Below are 14,843 nucleotides of genomic sequence, written 5' to 3' on the forward strand. Positions count from 1 at the left end.
AAATTATATCCCTGAAACTCTGGGTTTGTTTAAAAAACAAAAACACCCTCAATCAGGTCACTGGCAACAGTGATCGAAACGTCCGTAGATTTACATATTAACAATGCGGTCACAAAAACAGAAATATTTTAGTGACTGTGACAATGGCCGTGGAAGCATATGCTTGTATCTACTATCAAAATTAATATTTGTATACAAATCATATACGTATGCAATCTTCCCAGTAACTTCAGATGCCAAGTTTTCTCATACTTCATGTAACATCCCATCTGTCCTTAGTATCACAATATTAATCTCTATAGATCATTGACTCCATAAAAGTGAATAACACTTCAAATCCCACACCATCAACATTTAAATACCTGAAACTTCCTGTCAGATTAAAATTGTGTGCCACACCGAGACTCGAGCTCAGGACCTTTGCCTTTCGCGGGCAAGTGCTCTACCGTCAACCATTTTTTTTTTTTTTTTGAATCTCATTTTGCTCGCTTTTGTTCGTTGCATCTGCTCGGGGCGGACGTCGTAAGACATCCGTTGAAGTTCGTTGTTGACCGATTAACTCAGTTTTTTTTTATTACGGAGAGTAACTAACCCTCTGACCGAAAACGCTGAGCTGCCGTTTATGAATTGTATATGCTACCGCTACACCACAGCCAGCTATTATAGCGTCTGAGCTACCCAAGCACGACTCACGACCCGTCCTCACAGCCTCAAATCTGCCAGTGTCTCGTCTCGTGCATTCCAGACTTCACAGAAGCTCTCCTGCGTAACTAGCAGAACTAGAACTCCTGGAAGAAAGGATTTGCGGAGACACGGCTTAGCTACAGCCTGGAGGATGTTTCCAGAAAGAGGTTTTCACACTGCAGCGGAGTGTGCTCTGATATGAAACTTCCTGGCAGATTAAAACTGTGTGCCGGACCGAGAGTCAAACTCGGGACCTTTGCCTTTCGCGGGCAAGTGCTCTACCGTCCCGGACCGGCACACAGTTTCAAACTGCCAGGAAGTTTCATATCAGCGCACACCCCGTTCCAAAGCGAAAATTTCATTCTGCAGCTACACATTGTCATATGGTGTCCATAGTGTTCGGTGTACGGGACCGGTAAACCATCAACCTTCAGGCAATACTTTTATACCTTCGTTACAGTATTTCTTTGTATCGTTTCTGTCTGTGCGCAGAACTATTTCTGTAAAGTATTTTTCCAATTGTCTACCGCACTGACATAACTAGCCGGACGGGATGGCCGAGCGGTTCTAGGCGCTACAGTCTGGAACCGCGTGATCGCTACGCTCGCAGGTTCGAATCCTGCCTCGGGCATTTATGTGTGTGATGTCCTTAGGTTACTTAGGTTTAATTAGTTCTAAAGTTCTCGGGGACTGATGACCTTATAACTTAAGTCCCATAGTGCTCAGAGCCATTTGAACCAATTGACATAATTACAGCGGCGATCTCATTGGCTTTTGTTTTCTAGCACCTCAAGAGATTAGCAAACAACTTGAGAGACTACAACAAGCCCACCGTCTAGGTTCAACGGCTGTCCCGAGTATCTATTTGTACGGAGTGATGTATGATGGAACTACCATATCAGTCCAGCTGTGGATAAGGCTAGTGAAGAGCTCAAATCTGTTGCAATAACGCTAAGGAACAAGTGATGGAGATCTCCCACAGAACCACTTTTCAGTTTTCCAGTGCTATTCAAATAACAATAAATATAGAGAACATTCGTAGAAGAAATGCACAATTCGACACTTTATTTTATAGACGGAGTGAGTTCAAGAAATGACCTTCAGGGTTATAGTGATAAGGGGTTCGTTTAAGTGTGAGCCTACAGCATATACCATAATCACCACCATGCTAAAATTGGGGTATCTGGCTTTAAACAGCGAGGTCCTACAACTTTTTTCCCCGTTTACTATATGCGAATGGAACTGGGAAGGCGTGGTCGGTGGGGGTGGAGAGGGTGGGAAGGGGGGGGGGGGGGCGAGTATAGGTCTAGTATGCTTTATACTCAATATTCATCACCAGACGGTGTGCGGAGGAGGACTTTCCCATTGTGAATACAGATGTTTATTTTGCAGATTTTTACCTCTAACTTAATTTGGTTATTATTGTTACTATATGTGGGAGAAGAGAACTTTGTGGCACAACTTGACTAGAAGAAGGGATTGGTTGGTAGGAAATGTTCTGAGGCATCAAGGGTTACCAATTTAGTGTTGGAGGGCAGCGTGGAGGGTAAAAATCGTAGACGGAGATCAAGAGATGAATACTCTTAACAGATTCAGAAGGATGTAGGCTGCAATAGGAACTGGGATATGAAGAAGCTTGCACAGGATAGAGTAGCATGGAGAGCTGCATCAAACCAGTCTCAGAACTGAAGATCACAACAACAACAATATGTGTCTACACGGCCCGTCAAAAAAATCCAGAGACTGGTTTTAACACTGGCGTAGAAGCGACGTCAGCGCAGTGACCACGGCGGCAGCTTGAATGAACAACTTTAAATAACATACGTGTTTTTCATCTTTCAGTTGTGAGCAAAAACAGAGGTTCACCGTTCTTGTTCCACAAATCTTAATGGAGAGACATCACTAATTCAAGTGTTCAAGGTATTTTCTAGACTTTTTCGAAAATGAGAGAAGTGTGTACAAAGTTTGTCCGGCTCACTTTGATTCTCGATTTAAAACAATAATGCTTCAACGCCTGTCGAGATTCCATTGAAAGTCAACAGATAAATAGTTCTCGTCTGGAAAAAAATCTAGTGTGGTTAATACGAACTAACCACGGAACCACAAAATGAAGAAATTTATGTGATGATGGAACGGTTTGACGACATAACCGACATCCAAGCCAGTGTGACCCTCGATCTCAGCAGTGTCTTAAAGTAGGATTTTTCTGACACTTTCACATGGTCGTATGAACCCTCTTTGTGTTGTAATAAAGTAGGGAGGGAGAGGGTGGGGAGAATTCGTAGTACACTTGAAGCATTAAAACCACCATCTCAACTTTTTTCTGCTGTTCATTAACTCAGGCTCGAAACTTTTTGTATTGAAACAGAGCGTGTTAGTTTAATTTGGATGAATATTTCAGTCAGTATATAATTTTTTTTATTTTTAATTTTTTGCTTTTATTACAACAGCCTACTTGTTTACATATTTTGTCTTGTTAACGAAGAAAGGACTGTAGTCATACGCTACTCCACAACATCATTTCCTATGAGAAAAAAAAGGAACATTGATTCAATTGTCCACAAGTGCTCTTATCTCTTTTACAAGTAATGCTTGTGTTGCTGATGTTTACTTTAAAAATTGAGTACCTAATTTAGGAATGGTGAACGATAAACTAAAATATAGGCGATGTGACGATGACAGTCTTGGCCTGCTGCAATAAATACTAAGAGATCATAAATTTTTCAGGTTGCTTCAGCCTACTCAAGGCGATCACTGGCGACTCTTATAAAATAGACGTATAACTGCTTCTACTTAAAGACTTATGTTATGAATGACCGCCTTCTAAGTATTCGGCACATAGGTCTCTGTTGTTGATTGTTAATACTCTTTGAAGTACCATTCTGCATGACACAAGAATTTGTTTGCTAAATTCCAATACATGTTCTCAGAACAACGACCTGTCACTTTCAATTAATGCACAACACACTACTTGATTAATACACACGACTGACAGAAATTAGTGGAAGTCTCAGCTTCTATCGAAGCTCTCTGACCGATCCTTCGACAGTACTGTACAAACCGAAAAGCTAACGGATATAAAAAATCCACAGCAATAAACAGTAGAGTTCAGCAATCCGGTTTCGATACACCAAGAAGACCCGGGTACGTTCTACAAATAATCCCTTAGTCACTCCATCAATCTCTTCATTCATTCGTGTGTACAGTACTATGGTCGATGTACTGAGGCTTCAAGTAATGGCGATTAGTCTGTACCTTTGGGCCTTCCAAGGCCTGTTCGTAGAGAGTTTATTTTAGTTAGTTTTAGTATGTAACAGAATTTTATACACATAATGTCTACGGTACAGTTACATAATCCACCCGCAGGAAGAAACTGAAATGATACAATAGATGACTGCGCAACGAGCAGAATTGCAAAAACATGAGAGTTGTTCAACAATCACACAGTCTCATCCACTTATCAATAGAAAATTTAATTCAGCGTGAATGAACCAATCTTTATATACGGAGAGTACTCAGTGAAGATTACGAGTCTAATGTCTCTTGGTGGCTGTACCAAGTATTCACTTTTCTCCAATGAAGATAACAGAAGGATCCTTGTACCATTTTAATAATATTCTATAAGGCAGCAGAACAGAAACGACATCAGAATTACTGAGTAGCATGTTCAGTGATGATGTAACGTGTGTTTTGCAGGTGTGGCACGGCGGCGATGAGGAGGTAGCCGGCGCGGCGCGGCGGGATGCGGCGGGTGTGCGCCACGGGGCTCGTCCTGCTGCTCACCCTCACAGGTCTGCCAACCTCTGCTTGCAACTGCTGCCAACTGCTGCTCTCTGTCATTCTCTCCAATTGTCAAATTAACGTGTCACAGTACTTCAACGCCTGTCTGTAAAGTAAACACTCACGGAAATAGAAACTGTTGCACCTTGAAGCACCAGTCCCCAGTTATCACACTTCTTTTCCATTGTATTCAAATCTTATTTCAAACATAAACGTCTGTATTAATACATTCCTCAATTCAGTGTGGCATGCAGACTAAAAATGTTGCTTTCACGATTTTCTTGTCATAGGCTACCTGAATTTTTCTGTCATGTCTCTTCTTTTCTCTTTGCTTCCTTGGGGACTACAATGATGTACAAACTTTTATATGGAATTTCTATTCAATTGTTTCACAGAATCGTTATGTCGGATTTGTTGCCATTATCAAGAACACAATGAACTGAAAAACAATTAAATGTACCACAAGATGCCCAATATGATAAGATGACATGTCGTCGTCGAAATAACATATCTGTACTTATAAGTCAGTCATCATATCACAGGATGTGAACACAGATCACAATACATAATTTGGCTAATAGTGTGCACAGCAAACGAACCTCAACATACCGTATTGCATATATGACAGCTGACACAGTGCTTGACCTGCATGCATCATGTCCAGACGCCAACTAACATTAACATTTGGCAAAAAAAAAAACAAAAAACTTCACAACTCGTTATGAAGTTATATAATCATATAATCTTTGGACTTTTCAAGGCAGTGCCGGGAAAGGAAAACAAGACTATTGGTTTGGCGTAGAAGAATACGAATCTCCGTTCTCGGAATGCCAATATGATCAGTTTAAGATATGTTACAAAACGTGATCCTGAAAGAAATCTCATAGATGCAAGGCTATAAAATCACTGCAGGTGATATACATAAAGGAAATGCATACACACGACTCTTCACAAGACTCATGCGAATGACAAGAAACACCACAAAACTCAGAAACCAACACACCTGCAAAACCCTGAGTGCAGAACACACTTAATGGTGTTCCTTACGCTTTCCCAAAAGAAGACAGTTTTTATAATATATTATTTAAAACATGATTGTACTGAAGATGGAATGTGGAAAGGTGGATGGGGTGGGGGATAAAAGGGAAGTGGATTATGTTGGGGGTGGAGGTGGAGGCGGAGGGGAGAGGGTGGAATGGGGAAGGCTAGGAAGGAACGAAAATGGTACTCTGGCATGTTACACTACGTACATAATCATATACTGCAGTAATACAAGAAATAATTAATTTTATATTAATGTTGTCTTACTAGTTACACCATGTGAAGATTAGAAGTACACATAGTAGATTATACACACATCAACAGAAATGAGAACAGTGCAGAACTAAACATTTGAACTGGTGAATACACATTAGATGAAGCTAAGGTATTCTGCAAACTAGGCCATAAAATAACCCACGATGGATGTAGGAAGGAGGACGTCAAAAGCAGACTAGCACTTGAGAAAAGGCACTACTGGCCAAGCTAAGTCTACTAGCATCAAAAATAGGTCTTAATTTGGGGAAGACATTTCTGAATATATAGATATGGAACACAGTTTTGTATGGTAGTGTCATGGACTGTGGGAAAACTAGACAGAACAGACTCAAAGCATTTGAGATGTGATACTATAGAATAATGTTGAAAATTAGGGGGACTGAAAGGTAAAGAAGGAGGAGGTTCTCCACAGAATCGGTAAGGAAACGAATACATGGAAAATACTGACAAGAAGGAATGACAAGGTGGTAGGGCATCAGTTAAGACATCAGGAAATAACTACCATAGTACTAGAGGGAGCTGTAGAGCGTAAGAACTGAAGAGGTAGAGAGAGAATGGAATAAACTTAGCAAATAACTGAGGAGGAAGGCTAAGAGTGCCACTCAGAGTTGAAGATGTTGGCACAGCAGAGGATTTCGTGGTGAAATGCATCAAACCAGTCAGACGACTGATAAATAAAAAAATGCGTTCTAAAACTAAAATATATTATACAAATAATAATCATTTAAATATAATACAACCTGTTTTTAAAATGAAGTAAAAAGTATAAAGTAAACTAATTTCTCCCAGCCCCATATAAGTTTCTGATTTCATACATATAGTTTTGAAAATTCATGATTCCAAATTTGTAATAGCTACAAAAATATTGTAAGACTTACAATGGAAAACATGGTATGCACAAAATAGGTATTAGTTATAAGTCAAAATATTCATACTTCAGATATGCATTCTATGCATTTCCTAAAATAAATAAATAAGCAAGGAAGAAAAACGAAATATCCCTCGGCAAACAGCAGAGAATAAAACGAATCAATATTGCATCGTTATCAAATTTTGAGTTATGCAGGTAGTTCCAAGTCTCTAGCTCATTAGTTTGAAATCAGTTACGAAATTTCTATCAAACAGAAAGAAAAGACAGAAGAACAAATCAACACAACAGACAGAAGCAAATTACTATTCCATTGCCATCCTGTTCTGAACTATATTAACAGGCTGAAGAGTCTAGCTTATTGAGAAGTTAATTTGAAGTCAGTTGCAAAATTTGATGAGTGCATTTAGACAGATATAAAAGTGAAGTACCCTTGGCTACACTCTCATACAAGAAAGAGAGTTAATATTGCACTGTCTTGCAGTTCTAAGATATTTTGAATGTTTCAAATCTCTAGGTCATAAGGAAGTTAGTTCAAAATAATTTCAGAATTTGTATTAATCACACAAGAAATTGTCATAGCAGAAAACTCCATCAGTAAACACTTCCGGGCTAAATTGCCGTGGTCGATCTGTAGAACTTCTTCTCCCTGACGTTTCGTTCTCAACTACGGAGAACATCTTCCGAGGTGAGTGAACGACTGGCTGCTAGGAGCTGGGGCCACCGCTTATATGGAGGCCGTAGAGGGCGCCACTGCACGTCACGTGGTGTCGATGTGTAGCTATCTCTGGGTATCGTCTGTTCTCTCGATTGCAAGCAATCGATTGTTACGTTGATTGGTGCAATGTCGACTGCCATATCTTGTCCAATTTTAATCCTTCTTCTTTACGATTAAAATTGTATTGATGTTTGGAGATTTAATTGCCTCTCTATATATACGTGTATAATAATGATACGTCCTCGATAGCACGCTTGTATCACCAAATTTTATTCGTGATCTCCATCCTTAAAAACATGTTTCGCTACTGCCAATTTGTCGATATGTCTCAAGCGACACTTTCTTTTGTGCTCCGTCAACGGTGTATTGATGTTTCTTTTTCTAATTCGTATGTTAACCCTGCCACAACTACACGGAATTTTATATATCCCTGGGGGGGCTAGGAGGTGACGAGCATCTTTTGTTGATCTTAGGCATTCACTAATTTTCTTAGTAGGTCTGAAAATAGTCTCCACCTGAAACTTGGCTAGTACCTGTTAATAAAAGAAGAATATTTAACAAAAACTGTTGGAAAGTTGTTAGAGATTAAAAATTAGGTAAGTTGTTGGATTAAGACCATCTACCGAATAGCTGGTATGTCCACTTTGGCAAGAATAACAGCGACAACGTGTCGTGACATAGGAGCAATGAGGCCTTAGTAGGTTAGTGAAGAGAGGGGGTACTGTAGTTGCACATGCAAATCACCTACGTCGCATAAATTCCAGAGAGAGAGGGGATGAGCTCTGATGCCACATTGAATCATGTCGCATATTGGTTCAATCGGGTTCAGACCCTCGAGTTAGCAGACCATCACATCGCCACTGCATTCTTCAGACCACTTAGCTACACTTCTGGCCTTGTGACACCACGGATTATCTTGTTGAAAATGCTACTGCCATCAGGAAACATGATCGTTATGAAGAGGTGTACGTGTTTGTAACCAGTGCACAATAATCCTTGACCTTCATGCTGCCTTGCCCAAAATCCAGTGGACCTACGGATGACCAATATGAATGATCCCCAGAGAATAATGGGACTGCCACCACCTTATCTGTGTCTTGCAGTACTTCTGTCAAGGAGCTATTCCTCTAGTAGATGGTGGATTTGTGGCCTGCCGTCTTCCTAATGGAAAAGGGATTCATCAGACCATGCAATGCTCTGCTATCATCCAGTGCCGATGGTTACATATCCATTTAATTAATAGATGTCGATGTTGCAGTGTTAACATTGTGTCGTCGGCTGTGGATGCTCTTTGTTATGTGTGTTCAGTGCTCTGTGTGTTCACGTACACTTGAACTCTTCGGAGCATTAAAGTCTGATGTTTATTCTGTCACAATTCCCAGCCTGTCGTGTTTTACCAGTCTTACCAGACTACGATGTACGATCCTTTTAATGAAGATGGCTGCCCAACCCCATTCTGTCCAGATGTGGTTCCACATTGGGTTCACCAAGTGATGAAGACACTCGCTACAATACTCCTCTAACACCTCACAGGCCGTGGACTTTCCGAAATCTTCATGTCGAGCATGTGGACCATCACAATCTACCCTCAGTCAATCTCAGTTGGATTGTGTGCCTGCACCATTCTACACACGGAAAGCATGCTCATTAATACTACATGCATTGTGTGTGTGTCTGACTAGCTGTCATTCCACAACAGGTGACGCTGCTATCCCCTGGACAGTTTTACGTCGGTTGTAGGTTGGTGGTCATAATGTTTTGGCTGATCAATGTACACCTATAGTATGGAGACAATACTTTAGTACTGACTTAGTCTATATGACTCATCTAAATTCACGAATGCGTTCATAGTTTCACTGGCGTCAATACTTAGACAGTATAATGTATTACTGTTTATAGCTGTAAAGTTAAAGTAGAAGAACGTTGGCGGTGTTATAGGGTAGGAGTTGGTGAAGGAGGAAGGGAGAGTTGAAGGGGAACAAGTGAAGCATGAAGGACGGAACACTGATATTTCACGTTATAAGGAGGTGCACCATCCAAAAAAGAGTAACACTGCTGTGGGCAGAGCTTGTGTATGACGCATTTCTACCACTAGGTGTATCATAGCGCAACTCGTTGCCAATTCAGTGCCTCCTGTGTTGCCGACGTCACCTGTTGTGTTCACGTGTAGTGACTGTTTTTTCTAGCGCTGTTTTGGTCTTGTTTCGTTTTACATGATGGCAGGTTTAAGTGAACAATGTGCAGCTGTGAAATTTTGTTTTCTGCTAAATAAGAATGCTGCTGAAACTGTTTTAGTGTTGAAAACAGCTTACCAGAATGACACTATGGTAAAACGGCGGTATGTCGATTGATGACAAACTTCGTTCTTAACGACTATCAACTATTCAAATCATCGAAACATAGAAAAAATTTGACAGCTTGTCAATCAAATCTTTTATTTGGAAGTTTTATGAAGATTGCGCAACAGTGTTCGTCAAAAAAGGCCCGATTTGTGGCAGACAGGAGACTGATTCTTCCACCATGACAATGCACTTGCAAACACAGCCGTCTCTTTTAGATAGTTTTTGGCTAAGAATGACGTGGTTTCGCTGCCCCACACATTACTCCCCTGACTCAGTGCGACTTTTTCTTATTTCCACTCATGAAAAGGGGCATGAAAGGACACTGATTTGACAGCATTGAAGATGTCAAGAAAAAATGAGGGAGAAGCTATCAGCCATTTCTATAGATGACTACAGAAAATGTTTCCATTAGGGGAAGCACTGGTAAGACAAATGTATTATCTTTAATGGAGAGTCTTCCGAAAGAGATTTGTTTTGTAAACAGTTAGAAAATATGTAAAAAATAAATCCGGTTTATTTTGGTATCCCCTCCCTTATACATAAACATATACTGTAGCAATACCATTCAGCTTCACATTATTGTGGTCTTAATAACACCATCATATGGAGATCTGAAACATATATGAGCGTTATATACATTTTTAAACTAAAATACCAAAACACTCATATTTGTAAGTAATAATATAAAAAAATCTGTCACAACTTACTGGAAAAAGTTTAATAAAGGAGATAGAGGGTGATGAAAGTGGAGTGAAGGAGGAAAAGCTGAAGGGGGAAAGGGAGGAAAATTCTGAAGATGCTACATAATCATTCTGCATTATGTACATAACCATATACAGAAGTAATACATAAACATTCTCTAATTTTATGTTAATGTTGTTATACTAATCTTACCATGCATCCATCTGAACCACATATAATAGGTTCTGTATACTGTCTTTAGATATCATTTACAAATAATAACTAGCAAAATGTATTTAAATTATTTGTCAGTTTCTAAATATTAAAAGTTAGTAGAAATAGAAAGGTCCTATGAGATATATGATTGTGTTATTGGGATAGTATACTAGCACTGAATTAACCTTTCTTATTTTTCATCATTCAGGCATACAGTCAGGGTTCAATGTTATCGCTACGCAGATAATATGAACCTCACATTACAACACAGCTAATGTTTGTAGCCCAGTAGCTAAATTAAAAGAAAATTGGCAGTCACCATACATTGTCAACATATATTGTGTATATCTATAAAATTAAAATTACAATGATCCTAGTATAGCGACATAGTATAGAGAACTGCAGCATAAAAATATTTATATACACTCATGACCAAGCTAAATCTTTTGGTTGGTGGAAAATCTTTATAGTGTCCTAAAAGGTATATGATTGTATTAAAGGCGATGATAAATTAACACTTCTCAAATGATGTCTAATGATGCTGTAGTAGTTGATTATTTAGTAGATCATGCAGAGAGTTAATCACACAGTTTTGTATTTCCATTTCCTATACTATATTCATTTTCTCGTTTTCATGTAGTGTATGCACAAGTAAAAAGCCACTTCACTCTATTTCACTTGGTAGTTATTCTTCTGTAATAACTTTGTGAATACTGAAATACATCTCTCTGTTTCAAAACATGTCTTTAAACCTATTGTCAGAAGAGCACCCAATCTTTTCAATGTACTACTCTCCTGGAAATTGAAATAAGAACACCGTGAATTCATTGTCCCAGGAAGGGGGAACTTTATTGACACATTCCTGGGGTCAGATACATCACATGATCACACTGACAGAACCACAGGCACATAGACACAAACAACAGAGCATGCACAATGTCGGCACTAGTACAGTGTATGTCCACCTTTCGCAGCAATGCAGGCTGCTTTCTCCCATGGAGACTATCGTAGAGATGCTGGATGTAGTCCTGTGGAACGGCTTGCCATGCCATTTCCACCTGGCGCCTCAGTTGGACCAGCGTTCGTGCTGGACGTGCAGACCGCGTGAGACGACGCTTCATCCAGTCCCAAACATGCTCAATGGGGGACAGATCCGGAGATCTTGCTGGCCAGGGTAGTTGACACACCTTCTAGAGCACGTTGGGTGGCACGGGATACATGCGGACGTGCATTGTCCTGTTGGAGCAGCAAGTTCCCTTGCCGGTCTAGGAATGGTAGAACGATGGGTTCGATGACGGTTTGGATGTAGCGTGCACTATTCAGTGTCCCCTCGACGATCACCAGAGGTGTACGGCCAGTGTAGGAGATCACTCCCCACACTATGATGCCGGGTGTTGACCCTGTGTGCCTCGGTCGTATGCAGTCCTGATTGTGGCGCTCACCTGCACGGCGCCAAACACGCATACGACCATCATTGGCACCAAGGCAGAAGCGACTCTCATCGCTGAAGACGACACGTCTCCATTCGTCCATCCATTCACGCCTGTCGCGACACCACTGGAGGCGGGCTGCACGATGTTGGGGCGTGAGCGGAAGACGGCCTAACGGTGTGCGGGACCGTAGCCCAGCTTTATGGAGACGGTTGCGAATGGTCCTCGCCGATACCCCAGGAGCAACAGTGTCCCTAATTTTCTGGGAAGTGGCGGTGCGGTCCCCTACGGCACTACGTAGGATCCTACGGTCTTGGCGTGCATCCGTGCGTCGCTGAGGTCCGGTCCCAGGTCGACGGGCACGTGCACCTTCCGCCGACCACTGGCGACAACATCGATGTACTGTGGAGACCTCACGCCCCACGTGTTGAGCAATTCGGCGGTACGTCCACCAGGCCTCCCGCATGCCCACTATACGCCCTCGCTCAAAGTCCGTCAACTGCACATACGGTTCACGTCCACGCTGTCGCGGCATGCTACCAGTGTTAAAGACTGCGATGGAGCTCCGTATGCCACGGCAAACTGGCTGACACTGACGGCGGCGGTGCACAAATGCTGTGCAGCTAGCGCCATTCGACGGCCAACACCGTGGTTCCTGGTGTGTCCGCTGTGCCATGCGTGTGATCATTGCTTGTACAGCCCTCTCGCAGTGTCCGGAGCAAGTATGGTGGGTCTGACACACCGGTGTCAATGTGTTCTTTTTTCCATTTCCAGGAGTGTATATGTCATATGTGTGATACATAATCTTGTAGAGACTGGATCTTCTCATTGCAATGGTTTTATTTATACTGTGTCTACGGATGTTGCCTAAGTTTTTATTGGTTTGGAAATCTACTGAGACATTTTTCTCTATCAAATGTTTTAGAAATTTTGTTTGATGCAGTGCCTAAGTATGGCAGGCTAACAAATGCGTACTTTTTCACTTGTTGGTCGCCTCTAATTGGGGTAATTTTCACAATAGCAAGGCCTTATTACCAGTAATTTTCTTTTCTTATAATATTGTGACTACATCTGGCGTATACCCATTGTTGACTGCAAAAATTTAGTTCTGTCTCAATCTCTTCACTGTTCAGTAGAAGACTGGTGTACAAGTGTACTGCATAGTTGAAGGAAGCATTTTAATGTGTACTTTGACAACTAGATCAGTTGCCAATTAAACAGTCAGTAGTTGATAGTTTCTGGAAAAATCCTATCTAGCGTCTGTTGGTGGTATTAACAATTTTTAAGTCAAGGAGATTAGTGGTTTTGGTAAATTGAATTTTATAATTGATGCTATTCAGATCATAATGCGTTGATTGTATTTCAGTCAGAGAGCCTTCAACAAGGCTACTGAGCCATCACTGTATCTTTTATAATAACAATTTACAGCCTGAATATTCAAAATAAAAAAAAATTACTCACAGATTATTTACAAATATGTGAACCAATGATCATGCTGTTGTGTATGTTTTTCTCTTTGCAAAGTTGGGTTGCTGTTAGTAGAAGAAAAAATGTAATTATAAGTACAGTTGCTAGAACATCGTGTGGGTAGATGCAAAAATAATTACCAAAAAGTAATGAGGATTACAGAATCATTGAAAGCATCAAGGAGACACTGACAACAAATTAGACAATCGGTTCACAGACAGATGAGGGAACAAGATTTTTTAATTATGAAGGAAATTGTTTAAAAAGCTAAAATAGTACAGTTTTATTGGTAAAGCAAAATTAACAAACTAAGTAAAGTCCTCACTGTTAATTTCATTGATATTTTAAGAAAAAGCTCAAGTACTGTAATTTCATTCCCTTGATAAGGAGCCTAAAGAAGGTATTAGTACGAATCTGAGAACACCAAAAATTTGTAGAGTGTGTTCCGAATTAGACCACTGTTAATTCCTAAACAGTACTGCATATAATTTAGGTAAAAACCTAGATGGACTGTTTAAAGAATATTACAGGTATAAAAAACGTGGTAAGGTTAGTAACTGACAAGTTGTAGCACAAGAAATTAAAACTCTGTGTATACAGGACAGTGGTATACTAATCTTATATCGTTTGATACAGGTAATGTGCATAAAAATATACAAAAACCCTGAGTTCTTAGAGTTAATATGGGGAACCCTAATGAAATACAGGAAACTGTTACAGTTGACTGTGGCCAATAAATGTTTTATTTTCTAAGGAGAAATTTATGCACGAGAGTGTCGTCTGGCTATGTGTAGCTGTCTGTTGCGGACATTGGCTGACATTTATATAAATAACACAGAACTACGATTTTTTTAAGAATTTGAATAGTCGTACTGCAAGTTTTTGTTACTATAAAATGCGTGTCGATGACTCAGTAGTCATCAACTTGTAACAAGTATTTTTTTTAATATTTTCTAGTCCATATTCAGTGAAGCTATGACTGTACGATTATAATGCAAACAATGCGCCAGTCACCATTTCTGTTAGCTGATTACAATGCCCTTGTCTATTATAAAGTAAGCAGATGGGAATCAAGTTTGATGGTGTACATATTATCACTCCATGAAACTGAACTGGTTTTTGTGGTTATGAGTGTACGCTTAAAATGCAAGCAATGCGCCAGTTATTATTCCTATTGGTTAATCACGACATTCTTGTCTATTGTAAAGCAAGCGGACGGGAATTCAATTTGGTGCTGCACGTATGATGGCTCCACGAAAAAGACAAACCCGTTTTATTGGCACAATACAAATGATTTTCGCATATTTTTCCTTTAGTCAAGCTATCTGCCAACAAATCAC

At 40.3% G+C, this 14,843-nt stretch overlaps 1 protein-coding gene across 1 annotated transcript in view; it reads left to right on the top strand.

Moving 5' to 3' along the window:
- Positions 1–14,843, top strand: part of LOC126323748 (uncharacterized) — a 690,513-nt gene that overhangs the window by 643,575 nt on the left and 32,095 nt on the right. The window contains exon 4 of the mRNA XM_049994749.1: positions 4,381–4,475. Coding sequence (XP_049850706.1) covers positions 4,427–4,475 — 49 coding nt within the window. The 5' untranslated portion in view covers positions 4,381–4,426. The remainder of the gene's footprint in view (positions 1–4,380; positions 4,476–14,843) is intronic.

The sequence above is a fragment of the Schistocerca gregaria genome, chromosome 2 (genome assembly GCF_023897955.1).
Source record: "Schistocerca gregaria isolate iqSchGreg1 chromosome 2, iqSchGreg1.2, whole genome shotgun sequence".
Lineage (NCBI taxonomy): Eukaryota > Metazoa > Arthropoda > Insecta > Orthoptera > Acrididae > Schistocerca > Schistocerca gregaria.